Here is a 13,217-nt window from a genome sequence, read left to right on the forward strand (position 1 = left end):
GGAGACTACAGAAGGCTCAACAACGCCACAACCGCCAACAGATACCCAGTACCCCACATCCAGGACTTCACGGCGAACCTGCACGGAGCGACCATCTTCTCGAAAATCGACCTGGTCAGGGGATACCTTCAGATCCCAGTGCACCCCAACGACGTGCCCAAGACAGCCCTCATCACCCCGTTCGGCTTGTTCGAATTCCTGAGGATGCCTTTCGGTCTCAAGAATGCAGCCCAAACTTTCCAAAGGCTCATGGACTCAGTGGGATGTGGCCTGGATTTCGTTTTCATTTACTTGGACGATATCCTGGTGGCCAGCAGTTCGCACCAAGAGCACGTGGCACATTTGTGTCAGCTCTGCCAACGCCTGAGTGACCACGGACTGGCAATCAATCTGGCAAAGTGCCAGTTCGGGCTGACGGAGATCGACTTATTGGGCCACAGAGTCAACCGACATGGCGCAGTTCCCCTACTGGACAAGGTCCAGGCCATCCGCCAGTTCTCCAAGCCCAGCATGGTCAAGGGCCTGCAGGAGTTCGTAGGGATGGTCAACTTTTATCACCGGTTCATGCCGGCGGCGGCACACATCATGAGACCCTGGTTCAGCCTGATGGCCGGCAAGGCCAAAGAAGTGACATGGGACGCGGAGTCCACGGAGGCGTTCGAGCAGGCCAAGGACACGCTGGCAAAGGCGGCCCTCCTAGTGCACCCGAGAGTCAATGTACCTACGGCACTCACAGTCGACGCTTCCGACACGGCAGTCGGCGGAGCCCTGGAGCAGCTCGTCGAGGACCAGTGGCGATCACTCGCTTTCTTCAGCCGGCACCTACAGCCACCAGAGGTGAAGTACAGCGCTTTCAACAGAGAGTTGCTAGCGCTCTACCTGGCTGTCCGGCATTTCCAGTACTTCCTCAAGGGAAGGGAGTTCATCGTGTATCAGACCACAAGCCCCTCACCTTCGCACTGGCCAAGGTATCGGACCCATGGTCAGCTCGGCAGCAGAGGCACCTGTCCCTTATTTCAGAATTCACCACGGACGTCCGCCACATCACAGGGAAGAACAACATCGTCACTGACACACTGTCTTGCCCCTGACTCCACTCAGTAGGCATATTGTCCTCAGGAATAGACTACGCAGCACTGGTGGAAGCACAACGGTCGGACACCGAGATCCCGGCTTACCGCACCGCCGTTTCGGGGCTCCAGTTGGAGAACGTCTCCATCAGCCCGGCAGCGGATCGACTCCTGTGCGACGTGTCTACCGGCAAACCCTGACCTGTGGTACCAGCAGCACGGAGGCACTGATGTTCGACACGCTGCACGACCTGGCCCACCTGTCCATCCAGGCGTCCATCAAGCTGGTAGCGGACAGATTCGTCTGGCATGGTTTGCACAAATAGTTTGGACACTGGGCCAGGATCTGCGTACACTGCCAGACCGCCAAAGTCCAGTGGCACGTAATGGCTCCCCTCCAGCAGTTCCAGCCAACTCACAGGAGGTTCCAACACATCTACGTGGCCATCGTCAGCCCTCTGCCAGACTCCCGGGGCGCCAGGTATATCTTTACCATGGTAGACAGGTTCACCAGATGGCCGGAAGCCGTACCGCTCGCAGACACGTCCACTGAGTCCTGCGCCAGGACGCTCATTGCAAACTGGATCGCCAGGTTCGGCCTCCCAACGGACATCACCTCCAACAGAGGGGTGCAGTTCACGTCTGGTTTGTGGACAGCACTGGCGCAGCTCCTGGGCACCCAGCTGCATCACACCACAGCGTACCATCCCCAGTCCAGCGGATTGGTAGAGCGATTCCACCGGCATCGCAAGTCGGCCCTGATGGCGCGCCTCAGGGGCCCCAACTGGACAGATGAGCTTCCCTGGGTCCTGCTGGGCATCCGCACAGCCCCCAAGGAGGACCTGGACACCTCCTCGGTGGAACTGGTCTACGGCGCCCCCCTGACGGTCCCAGGCGAGTTCGTACCAGAGGCCCGAGGTTTGGAAGAAACTCCAGCAGCGGTGCCAACGAGGCTGCGGGACAAGGTAGGGACCCTGGCACCAGTCCCGACCTCCAGGCATGGTCCCACGCCATCCTTCACCCCTAAAGACCTCCGAGACTGTGAGTGTGTTTTTATTCACGGGGCATGCACATGTCACCTCTACAGCGGCCGTGCGAGGGACCCTTCAAGGTGAACCCGGCACAATGTGTGTTGTGGAGGTGGGTGGCTGGGAAGAGACTTTTACAGTGGGCCGCCTGAAACTGGCACACTTGGACATTGAGCAACCAGTGAGGGTACCCGCACCGCGCTGGCGAGGCCGGCCACCCGGGCAAGCCACACAGACTGGGGGCTCCACTCCCCCGATGGATGTTTCTGGGGGGGGGGGGTGATGGTGTGGCGGTCCGCACACGCAGGACTCGAACCACCATCAGAAGCCGCGGGCAGACACGCGGTAGCGTGTTTGGAACTACCTGCTCAGGGCGGACTTTCCGGGGACAGTCTGACGTCATGTCCGTCCCACGGGTCGCAGGGGCCCATGGGAGGGGAGATTTAAGCGTGTGATTTTGAATCAGTTAGGGCATTCTGAGTTCAGCTCTTTCTGCCTCCGTGTGTTTCTTTAGTAGCATGTTAGCGCGCGACTACAATATCTTATATATTAATCTTCATTAATCTTATTACTTTCCACTGAGGCCTTAACTGCTCCTCTACGCTCAGTAGCCACTTTATTAGGTACACGTGTACACCTGTTCATCAATAAATACATCTAATCAGCCAATCATGTGGCAGCTGCTCAAAGCATAAAAGCATGCAGACATGTCAAGAGGTTCAGTTCTTGTTCAGACGAAACATCAAAATAGGGAAGAAATGTGATCTAAGTGACTTTGACAGTGGAATGATAATTTTTGGGGCCAGTTGAATGGTATGAGTATTTCAGAAACCGCTAATCTCTTGGAATTTTCACACACAACAGTCTCTAGAGTTTACAGAGAATGGTGCAAAAAACGAAAGAAAACATCCAATGAATAGCCATCCTGTGGGCAAAAATGCCTTGTTATTGAGTGAGTTCAGAGGAGAATTTCCAGACTGGTTCAAACTGACAGGAAGGTGACAGTAACTCAAATATCCACATGTTACAACAGTGGTCTGCAGAAGAGCAATAGACAACACAATAGACAATAGACAATAGGTGCAGGAGTAGGCCATTCAGCCCTTCGAGCCAGCACCACCATTCACTGTGATCATGGCTGATCATCCACAATCAGTACCCTTTTCCTGCCTTCTCCCCGAACGTCAAACCTTGAAGTGGGTGGGCTGCGGCAGCAGAAGTCCACAAACTTACACTCAGTGGCTGCTTTATTAGGTACAGGAGTGGCCACTGAGAGCATATAATCCTTATTAAATGTTGTTAGGGTTTGAAACTAGTTTCTCATGAAGCCAATTCATTGGGACTTGAGAGGCCATTTGGCTAAGTTGCAGCGGAAAATTAGATGTACTGGTAGGTAAACAAAGACAAATTGTTTTTTTTAAAAAGTCACATATATTCTAGACAAGTAACAATTTTAATGTGCAGTAAATTTCCCCAGAGGAAAACAGCTATCTATAGCTAAAGAAGATTAAAATAGCATTTGATTCGGAAAGAAAAAGAATGTTAGTGATTTTTAAACTCAGAAAAAAGATGGCCAAAATGAATGAAAGGTAAAGGTGTAGAACATCAAATTGCAATAATTCCTACAACTAGAAAGAGCAAAATAGAAAAAATTTCAGCTTCTTTAAGAGACAAATGCTGAAACAATATATTGGAAGATGAAGAAAAATGTTGAGGCAGTAAACATTTTTTTATTTCTGTGTTCAGTGTGGAGACACAATAAATTTAAGAATCTAATGACAAAGCAATTAGTAGCTGTAAATAGGTGGACTAGTGGCCAATAAGTACACTGGACCTGACAACCCCCAGTCTAGGGATCTGAAAGAGGCCCTGCGTCAGGACTTGATGTAAGGGGGAGATAGCCTGAAGGAAAGACGTGAAGGGAAAGGTTTTGCAGGAGCTAGCAAGTGAGAGGTTGATGGGCGGACAGAACCATGCGGTGGAGGGAGGGACAGAGATAGTGACAGAGGCGGGGAGTCAATGGAGACAACAAAAAACATGTAAATTACAGAATCTGATGGAACAGGAGGGCAAACAGCAAATCCAAATATGTGGTGATGCTGGAGGTTAGGCAGTATCTATGGAAATGAATAGACTGCACGTCAGTTCTGAAGAAGGGTCTTGGCCTGAAACGTCAATTATCTCTTCATCTCCATAGACGCCGCCTGACCTGTTGAGTTCCTCCAGCATCTTGTGAGGTGTTGCTTTGGAGCACCATCATCTGCACGTGGCTCACCAAGTCACCTGTCACTTTGAGTTAGAAGTATATACTGCTAGCCCTTCATTCCTTCTGGCTCTGAATCCTGGAAGTCCCTAACCAACAGCACTGTGGGAATTCCAGAAGGTCTGCAGCAGTTTGTGAAGTCAAAGTCAAAGTATGTAGATGTCACCATAGACTACCCTGAGATTCATTTTCTGGCAGATATTGACAGGAAAATAAAGAAATACAATAGAATTTATGAAAAACTATACACAAATAAAGACCGACAAACAGCCAATATGCAAAATCAGGCAAATAGAAAAAGTAAATAATACTAAGGACGTGAGTGGGACTGTCTTTGAAAATGAATCTGTAGACTGTGGAATCAGTTTAGAGTTGAGGTGGGTGAAGCTATACACACTGGTTCAGAAGCCTGGTGGTTTTAGGGTAATAACTGTTCTTGAACCGACTGGCATGGGACCTGTGGATTCCATACCTCCTGCCCGATGGAGGTAGTGCTCACCACCATTTTGTTCTAGGGCAATTAGGGGTGTGCTGAAATACTGGCCTTGTCAGCAATGCACAAATCTCAAACATGACAGAAGAAAACAGGCTGCATTGGTGTTAATTGAAAGAAATGGTTCAGCTTCTTCTTCTCCAGTGGTAATGAGGGACCGTTTTTATCATCTGGAATGTGTAAATGTCAAACAGCTGGACAATGTATATTGGATACTATAGATGCAGTCCAGTACCTGGATTAAGGAACACAGGCCTAGAAACTGGTCAAGTACAATGTCAGAGAAACTGACAAAATCTACGTGCATCATTATCGCACATATCTTTCGGATAGTTAGTGACAAGCGTGATGGTGTTCTGGGTGCTAATTTTTCTGTAGTCTAGTCATGCTTAATGTCCACAGCAAAAGAATGCTCAGAATTCACCTCATTATCAACCAGTTCGGTCTGAATCACAATAGCAATGTTCACTCACAGGAAAATCAGCTATTAATCATCGAAAGCATAAACTGAGTGTTATTGCAGGGGTGAATAAATACAGATATCAAAAACACCATGTAAATAAAGAGATACAAGCAACAAATGCAATAAATAATTTATAATTTTAGAAGCATTACACATTCGAGTATATACTGACTGAGGCTGTGGGGAGTTTGATAGAGGCTTATAAGATTATGAGAGGCATAGATACAATAGACAGGAAGTATCTTTTTCCCAGGGTAGAAATGTCTAACACCAGAGGGCACGATTTGAAGGTGAGAGGCGGTAGGTTCAAAGGGGATGTGAAGGATAAGTTTTTCACTCAGAGAGTGATGAATGCCTGGAATGCACTACCTGGTGCAGTGGTAGAAGCAAATACATTAGAGGCTTTTAAGAGACATTTAGATAGGCACATTGATGTGAGGAAGATGAAGGGATTTGGACATTGTGTGTAGGTAGCAGGGATCAGTTTTTGGGGCTTTTTAATTTAATTTTTTGGTTGGTTCAGCACAACATTGTGGACTAAAGTGTTTGTTTCTGTGCTGTACTGTTCTGTGTTCTATAATATAATAAATTATAATAATGATAAGTAGAAGGGACTTCTCCACCTGTTATATGTGTGTGTGTGTGTGTGTACACGTGTGCGAGTGTGTGCATGCACATGTGTGAGAGTGTGTGTGTGTGTCTGTGTGTGCACGTGCGTGTGTGTGTGTGTGTGTGTGTGTGTGTACGCTAGGATTTATATTAATACAACACAACTCTACAAGCTAAACCTTGGGTAGACTTGGCTCCTGGAAACCACGCCCCAGATGATTTGTTAGGTTGTCCATCAAAATTAAGTGGCTACGAGTGCAGGATAAAAATTCTGTAAAAAGAAGTGTGGCTTCATGGCAGTAAGATCAGAAATCAGTAACATAGTAAAAAAAGAAATGCTTGGGAATATGGGGAAACCATGCTTAATATTAATTGTCAGAAGCGGGGTTGGATGTAAACACAAATTGGGAAATATTGCATCGCTGTGGGTAAAGAGCTGGAGGACTGGTTGGAAGGCTGCTTCAAATAATGGGCTCGGTGAGTTGATGATCTTAAGGCCACTCAGTCTGATTCAAGTTATGTAAAATTAAATGTGCTTAAAAAGAAAGTTTGCAGATCTTTTTAAAGTTAGCACTGTGAAACAGATATAGAAAGTTAGTAAATACAACTTTACAATGGATTGGACTTTATCCTGTTTTCCGGTACTGTGGAAGATGTCCTGCCTCGTCCCTGTGCCGAAGACGCCGCGCCCCAGCAGCCTCAATGACTACAGACCAGTGGCATTGACCTCCCACATCATGAAGACCCTGGAGAGACTTGTTCTGGAGCTGCTCCAGCCTATGGTCAGGCCACACTTAGATCCCCTCCAGTTCGCCTACCAGCCCCGACTAGGAGTTGAGGATGCCATCGTCTACCTGCTGAACCGTGTCTACGCCCACCTGGACAAGCCAGCGAGCACTGTGAGGGTCATGTTTTTTGACTTCTCCAGTTCAACACCATCCGCCCTGCTCTGCTGGGGAAGAAGCTGACAGCGATGCAGGTGGATGCTTCCCTGGTGTCATGGATTCTTGATTACCTGACTGGCAGACCACAGTACGTGTGCTTGCAACACTGTGTGTCCGACAGAGTGATCAGCAGCACTGGGGCTCCACAGGGGACTCTCTTGTCTCCCTTTCTCTTCACCATTTACACCTCGGACTTCAACTACTGCACAGAGTCTTGTCATCTGCAGAAGTTTTCGGATGACTCTGCCATAGTTGGATGCATCAGCAAGGGAGATGAGGCTGAGTACAGGGCTACGGTAGGAAACCTTGTCACATGGTATGAGCAGAATTATCTGCAGCTTAATGTGAAAAAGACTAAGGAGCTGGTGGTAGACCTGAGGAGAGCTAAGGTACCGGTGACCCCTATTTCCATCCAGGGGGTCAGTGTGGACATGGTGGAGGATTACAAATACCTGGGGATACAAATTGACAATAAACTGGACTGGCCAAAGAACACTGAGGCTGTCTACAAGAAGGGTCTGAGGAGACTGAGGTCCTTTAACATCTGCCAGACGATGCTGAGGATGTTCTACGAGTCTGTGGTGGCTAGCGCTATCACGTTTTCTGTTGTGTGCTGGGGCAGCAGGCTGAGGGTAGCAGACACCAACAGAATCAACAAACTCATTTGTAAGGCCAGTGATGTTGTGGGGATGGAACTGGACTCTCTGACGGTGGTGTCTGAAAAGAGGATGCTGTCTAAGTTGCATGCCATCTTGGACAATGTCTCCCATCCACTACATAATGTACTGGGTGGGCACAGGAGTACATTCAGTCAGAGACTCATTCCACTGAGATGCAACACAGAGCGTCATAGGAAGTCATTCCTGCCTGTGGCCATCAAACTTTACAACTCCTCCCTAGGAGGGTCAGACACCTTGAGCCAATAGGCTGGTCCTGGACTTATTTCATAATTTACTGGCATAATTTACATATTACTATTTAGTAGTTTTTTACTACTATTATGTAGTACTACTATAATAGTAATTAATACTATTTAATTACTATTTATGGTTTTATTACTATTTATTATTTATGGTGCAACTGTAACTAAAACCAATTTCCCCCAGGATCAATAAAGTATGACTATGACTATGACTATGAACAGGTCAGAATTGAACCCAGCCAAAGGCACTGTGAGGCTGCAGGGCACGTTATATACCAGGCGTCTGTCCTTTGGCTCAGCAACGAAAGCAGAGCGCTGTTAACCAAACACGTGCTTTAAAAAACTACTGAAGAAGAGCAGACGAGCTATGCAAGTTAGCTATGTGCATTGAAATCCCAAATGCTTCACTTAGGAGTATGAAAAATGTCAGTCTTCCTCTTCACCTGCCCGGTCATTTTTTTCTACCTTATCATGCATTAGCAGGTGGTAGCATTAGCTCTTTATACCTTTTCATCTCATTCCTTCCCATTTAATCTCCCTCTCTGTCTTGCCTTCACTATTTTTCTGTTTCTCTCTCGCTTTCTCTATTTCTGTCCATACCCAACAGATCATTCATGTAAAGAACCAGGAGACACTGGAAACCTTAAGCGGAAACGGAAAACGTAGGAAGGCTCTTTGACCTGATACATGACCTTTGCTTCTCCTTAGACTGATGCTGCCGGACCCGAGGGTTTCCAACGCGTCTTGACCTTGTCGACAGATAGCTAGCCTGCGTCATACGCAGATCGTTTGCTAGTTATCTGAGCATACCAAGATTCCGCCGTTGGAGTAAAAAAAACCACACATACAGTACTCATTCACTTAATGAACGTATTGCTGCTAAACAATCACGTTTTGTTTATAGCTTTCTTTGACACAGATGTAGCAAAAGTTTGTGAGGTGGAAAATCAGTGTTCACACTGCACCATTCAGTGCAATCTCTCTGATTGCTTGAAGTAATACCATGAAATGCCTTACAGTTTTACAATGTCAACTAACATCAATTGTTTTTCAGGGTTAAGGAAATAACCTTCATTTTGCTCGTGAAAGCATATTATGTTTGTTTTACTGAAATAATGTCAGCCCTAATTTTACTGTTTTTCCAGTGCCAAGATCAATCTTGTAAACAAGACTTATTAGCGTACCTGGAGCAAATCAAGCTCTATTCTCATCAGCTCAAGATCTGCAGCAAAGTCAAAGCTGAGATCCAGAATCTGAGTGGGGAGCTCATTGTTTCTGCAGTAAGTAAATCTCATTATGCAGTAGATATGGGGGGAATACAGTTAATTCATAAAATATTTATTTTATCTTATCAGTATACATATTTAAGTATCTGCAATCTAATAAATAAGCAACCATTTTATAAATCTATCTTTAATGACAAATGGAAAAACAATTTTTGGCAGAGTGCCTGCTTATGTCAAGACTACTTTACACTTGTTATGAGCAGAAAACCATAAGACAGAGGAGCAGAATTCGGCCATTTGGCCCATCGAGTCTGCTCTGCCATTCCATCATGGCTGATTTATTATCCCTCTCAACCCCATGTTCCTGCTTTCTCCCCGTAACCTTTCACACCCTTACTAATCAAGAACATATCAACCTCTGCTTTAAATATACCAAATGACTTACCTTCTTCATCTGTTTTAAAGGGTCTTCCTTATATTTTGAGGCTGTGCTCTCTGGTCTTAGATACCCCCACTGTAGAAAACATCCTTTTCTATCTAGGCCTTTCATTATTCGATAGGTTTCAATGATATCCCCCTCATTCTTCCAAACTCCTGGCCCGGAACTATCATAAGTTAACCCTATCATTCCTGGGATAATTCTCATGACCCTACTCTGGACCCTCTCCAATGGCAGCACATCCTTCCAGAGATAAGGGGCCCAAAACTGCTCACAATACTCCAAGTGTGCTCTGACCATAAAGCCTCAGCATTAAGTCCTTGCTCTTAGAATCTTGAAATATGTGCTAACATTGCATTTGCCTTCCTTACAACCAACTCAACCTGCAAGTTAACCATTAGGGAATCCTACATGAGGACTCCCAAGTCTAATTTCTGGATTTGCTCCCATTTATAAAATAGTTTATGCTTTTTTTCCCCTTCTACCAAAGTATATCTGGTTGCACTCTCCCCGACTGCTCCTCTCTTGAACCTATTCAAAGTCCCGCTGGAGGATCTCGGCCCGAAACGTTGACTGTATTCTTTTCTACAGATGCTGCCTGGTCTGCTGAGTTCCTCCAGCACTTCTGTGTGTGTTGCTCCTAACTTTTAGCATTGAGTCGTTTCAGGTATTTTGACAATTCAGTTTGGGAATTTAGTTGCTTTATAATAGAAATGAATGTGATGACTTTGGCTTTGATGTAAATTAGGTGTGAAGAGTTAGAATCCACCGCATGACTTCCAGTTGTAGTTCCATTGAAGTTGTCATAAATAAAAAGTAGTAAAAATGTAAAATAAATCCTGTTCACTACTTCCTTGACATTATTGCACAAATCAAGATCTATCCGTTGAACTTACCTGTAAAATAGATCGACTTTTCTGAAGCAATGAGGAGAATACAAGGTGCAGTTCAACCGAATGCCAGAGCGCAGCTTTAGAGATAGTAATAGATAATCCTGTTTGACCTTTAACTCACGAGTTGACATCCATCCCAAAAGGACACGAGGGACCTACTAGACACTTGGTGTAAAAGCTTGTGTAGATTAGAGATATCATTGAACGAAATCCATTAGGAATAAATGGCTGTCTTAATGTATGCACAAGGTGCTGGACTCTGCTGCAAGAGCTAGAAAGTGAGCCAAGCAGCATCTGTGGAAAGAAATGGACAGCAGATGCTTTAGGTCAAGACCCACGTTTTGGACCCTCAATCCAAAACGCTGACCGTCCATTTCCCTCCATGGATTCTCCCTAATGTGTGGAATTCCTCCGGCATGTCGTACGAACTTAGGAGTGTTAGGCCACGGGCTGAGATAGCAGTCACCAAGGTGTGAGGGAAAAACCTGAGGGCTCATCCAAGAACAAATCTTTGATAAGAACCTGTTTAAAGCCACACCTCATGAGGTATTCCAGATTCACAAGAAGAATTCAAGATTTAGATTAATTGGCCAAAGAACCGCAAGTAAGGTGTGATGGTGAGGGATGAATCCACTATAGTAGTGAGCCGGTCATAAAGTTATGCAAACCAAAGCACGTTAGGCAGTGTTTGGAAAACAGAGCGCAAGTGAAGGAGGACTGAGCTGTTGACAGAGTGCTGCTTCTCTGCGAAGAGTGGAGAAAACTTTGAAGAAGAGGTCCTAACATTGTTGTTACAACATTTAACATTAAGCTTGCTTACTGTAGTCTGTAAATCTCTCCCTCAAGACTTAGAGGTGGGTTCTGCACGTGGGTCATTGCAATGAAAGGCAGAGGGGGGATAGACTGAGCACTCTTCAGACCTGCAGCAGCTTATGGATGATCTACAGCAGCTGCCAGGAGAAAGCATGACTTTCCTAGGTGATTTGAATTTAGCAGCCACCAATGAAGGAGTCTGGAAAAAAGCATTTCACTTGGACATTAGAACACTAACATGTTGACTCATTCCAAGTTAATCTGTGCAATTCCCTTACATACAGGTTCTAGGCACCATCTTCATTGAATAGCAAAGGGTAAAATTATTGTTTCATTTCTAACCAGTTGTGTACAGAGATGTTAAAGTCAGAGGAGCAGTGCTATTAAGCTTGAAGATTTCCAACTTACCAACATGCATATTGAATTCTCTAATTTCTTGAAATTTCCCACACCTCCACCCAACTTCTCTCCTTTTCCATTCCCTATTCTGGCTCCCCTCTTATCTCTGCTTTTCTCCTCATCTGCCTATCACCCCCCCTTCCCTCCGGTTACCCTCCTCCTTCCCTTTCTCCCATGATCCATTCTCCTCTCCTTCTTCTGCCCTACACCTCTTCCAACTATCACCTTCATCCTCTCTCCCCCAGCCATCCACCTTCCCCCTCACGTGGCCTTACCTATCACCTGCCAGTTTGTACTCCTTGCCCTCGCCCCCCCATCTTCCTATTCTGGCTGTTTCTCCCTTCCTTTCCAGTCCTGATGAAGGGTCCCAGACTGAAACATCGACTGTTTATACTTCTCAATTGGTGCTTGACAACCTGATGGTTTCTTCCAGCATTTTGTGTTTGTTGCTTGTAGTAGTTCAAGCTGATAACCATCTGTCTCTAGACCAAATAAAATCGCAGAGCATCCCAGGGGTAAAGGAAGTACAAGGCTGCTTCCCGAAGCTAGTCTCAGCCTGGTAACTGTACAATGAAGCCCTCTACAGCCAGTGTCTCAGCCATATCATTCAGAACCTTTTGCCTGACGTTTTACCACCTTTTTCAATGTTTTCCACCATTTACCTCCTCTGTTCTATTTATTTTTTGATTGTTTATATTTGTGAACCATGGTTCGCTCCCAATTCAAATGATATCAAATTCACCTCACTTAATCATTTATACCTAAGTCAAGTTGACTTCTCCCAAAAAACATCCATGCCATGTATGTTTCGAGTTATCCTGGATGGCCCCCAGAAGAGTTTGGGGGCACAAGACATTATCTGTATAGGACGAAGGTGAAGACAGACACCGTCACCTTTTCTGCAAATTACTCAGAGCAGCCATTGAGCATAGAACATAGAACATTACAGCACAGTACAGACTCTGCAGTCCAATATGTTGTGCCAACCTTTTAGATCATGAAGACACGCAGTCCTCTTTTATTGTCATTTAGTAATGCATGCATTAAGAAATGATACATTATTTCCTCTGGTGTGATATCACAAAACACAGGACAGACCAAGACTGAAAAAACTGACAAAACCACATAATTATAATATATAGTTACAACAGTGAAACAATACCATAACTTGATGAAGAAGTCCATGAGCACAGTAAAGTTCAAAGTTTCTCCAATGTCCCACATCTCACACAGTCGGGAGAAGGAAGAAAAACTCTCCCTGCCATGCCGACCACAACCCGACTCTGAGTCATCCAAAAACTTCGAGCTCTGATCAGCTCTCCGACACCGGGTACTGGGCGCCATCTCTGTCCAAATGATTCGACCTCCTTCTCAGTCACCAAAAGCAGGCAAGGCCGGGGATTTTGAGGCCTACCCTCCAAAAGATTCCTGACCACACAGTAACGACAGCAGCAAATGGGCATTTCAGAAATTTCTCCAGATGTTCCTCTGTGTTACCTTACTCTGAGATCAATCTAACCCTTCCCACCTACATAGTCTTCCATTTTTCTATCATCTATATCTAAGTTACTTAAATGCCCCTAATGTAACTGCCTCTACCACCACCCATGGCAAGTTTCTCCATGCACCCACCACCCTGTGTAAAAAGATGTACT

At 45.7% G+C, this 13,217-nt stretch overlaps 1 protein-coding gene across 3 annotated transcripts in view; it reads left to right on the forward strand.

The window, feature by feature from the left end:
• Positions 1-13,217, forward strand: part of LOC140185675 (catenin alpha-3-like) — a 1,719,142-nt gene that overhangs the window by 1,684,399 nt on the left and 21,526 nt on the right. For all 3 annotated transcript variants that reach the window (XM_072239175.1, XM_072239176.1, XM_072239177.1), the window contains one exon: positions 8,938-9,072. In XM_072239175.1, the coding sequence (XP_072095276.1) occupies positions 8,938-9,072 (135 nt within the window). The remainder of the gene's footprint in view (positions 1-8,937; positions 9,073-13,217) is intronic.

This window comes from Mobula birostris, chromosome 21, assembly GCF_030028105.1.
Source record: "Mobula birostris isolate sMobBir1 chromosome 21, sMobBir1.hap1, whole genome shotgun sequence".
In the NCBI taxonomy this organism is placed as follows: domain Eukaryota; kingdom Metazoa; phylum Chordata; class Chondrichthyes; order Myliobatiformes; family Myliobatidae; genus Mobula; species Mobula birostris.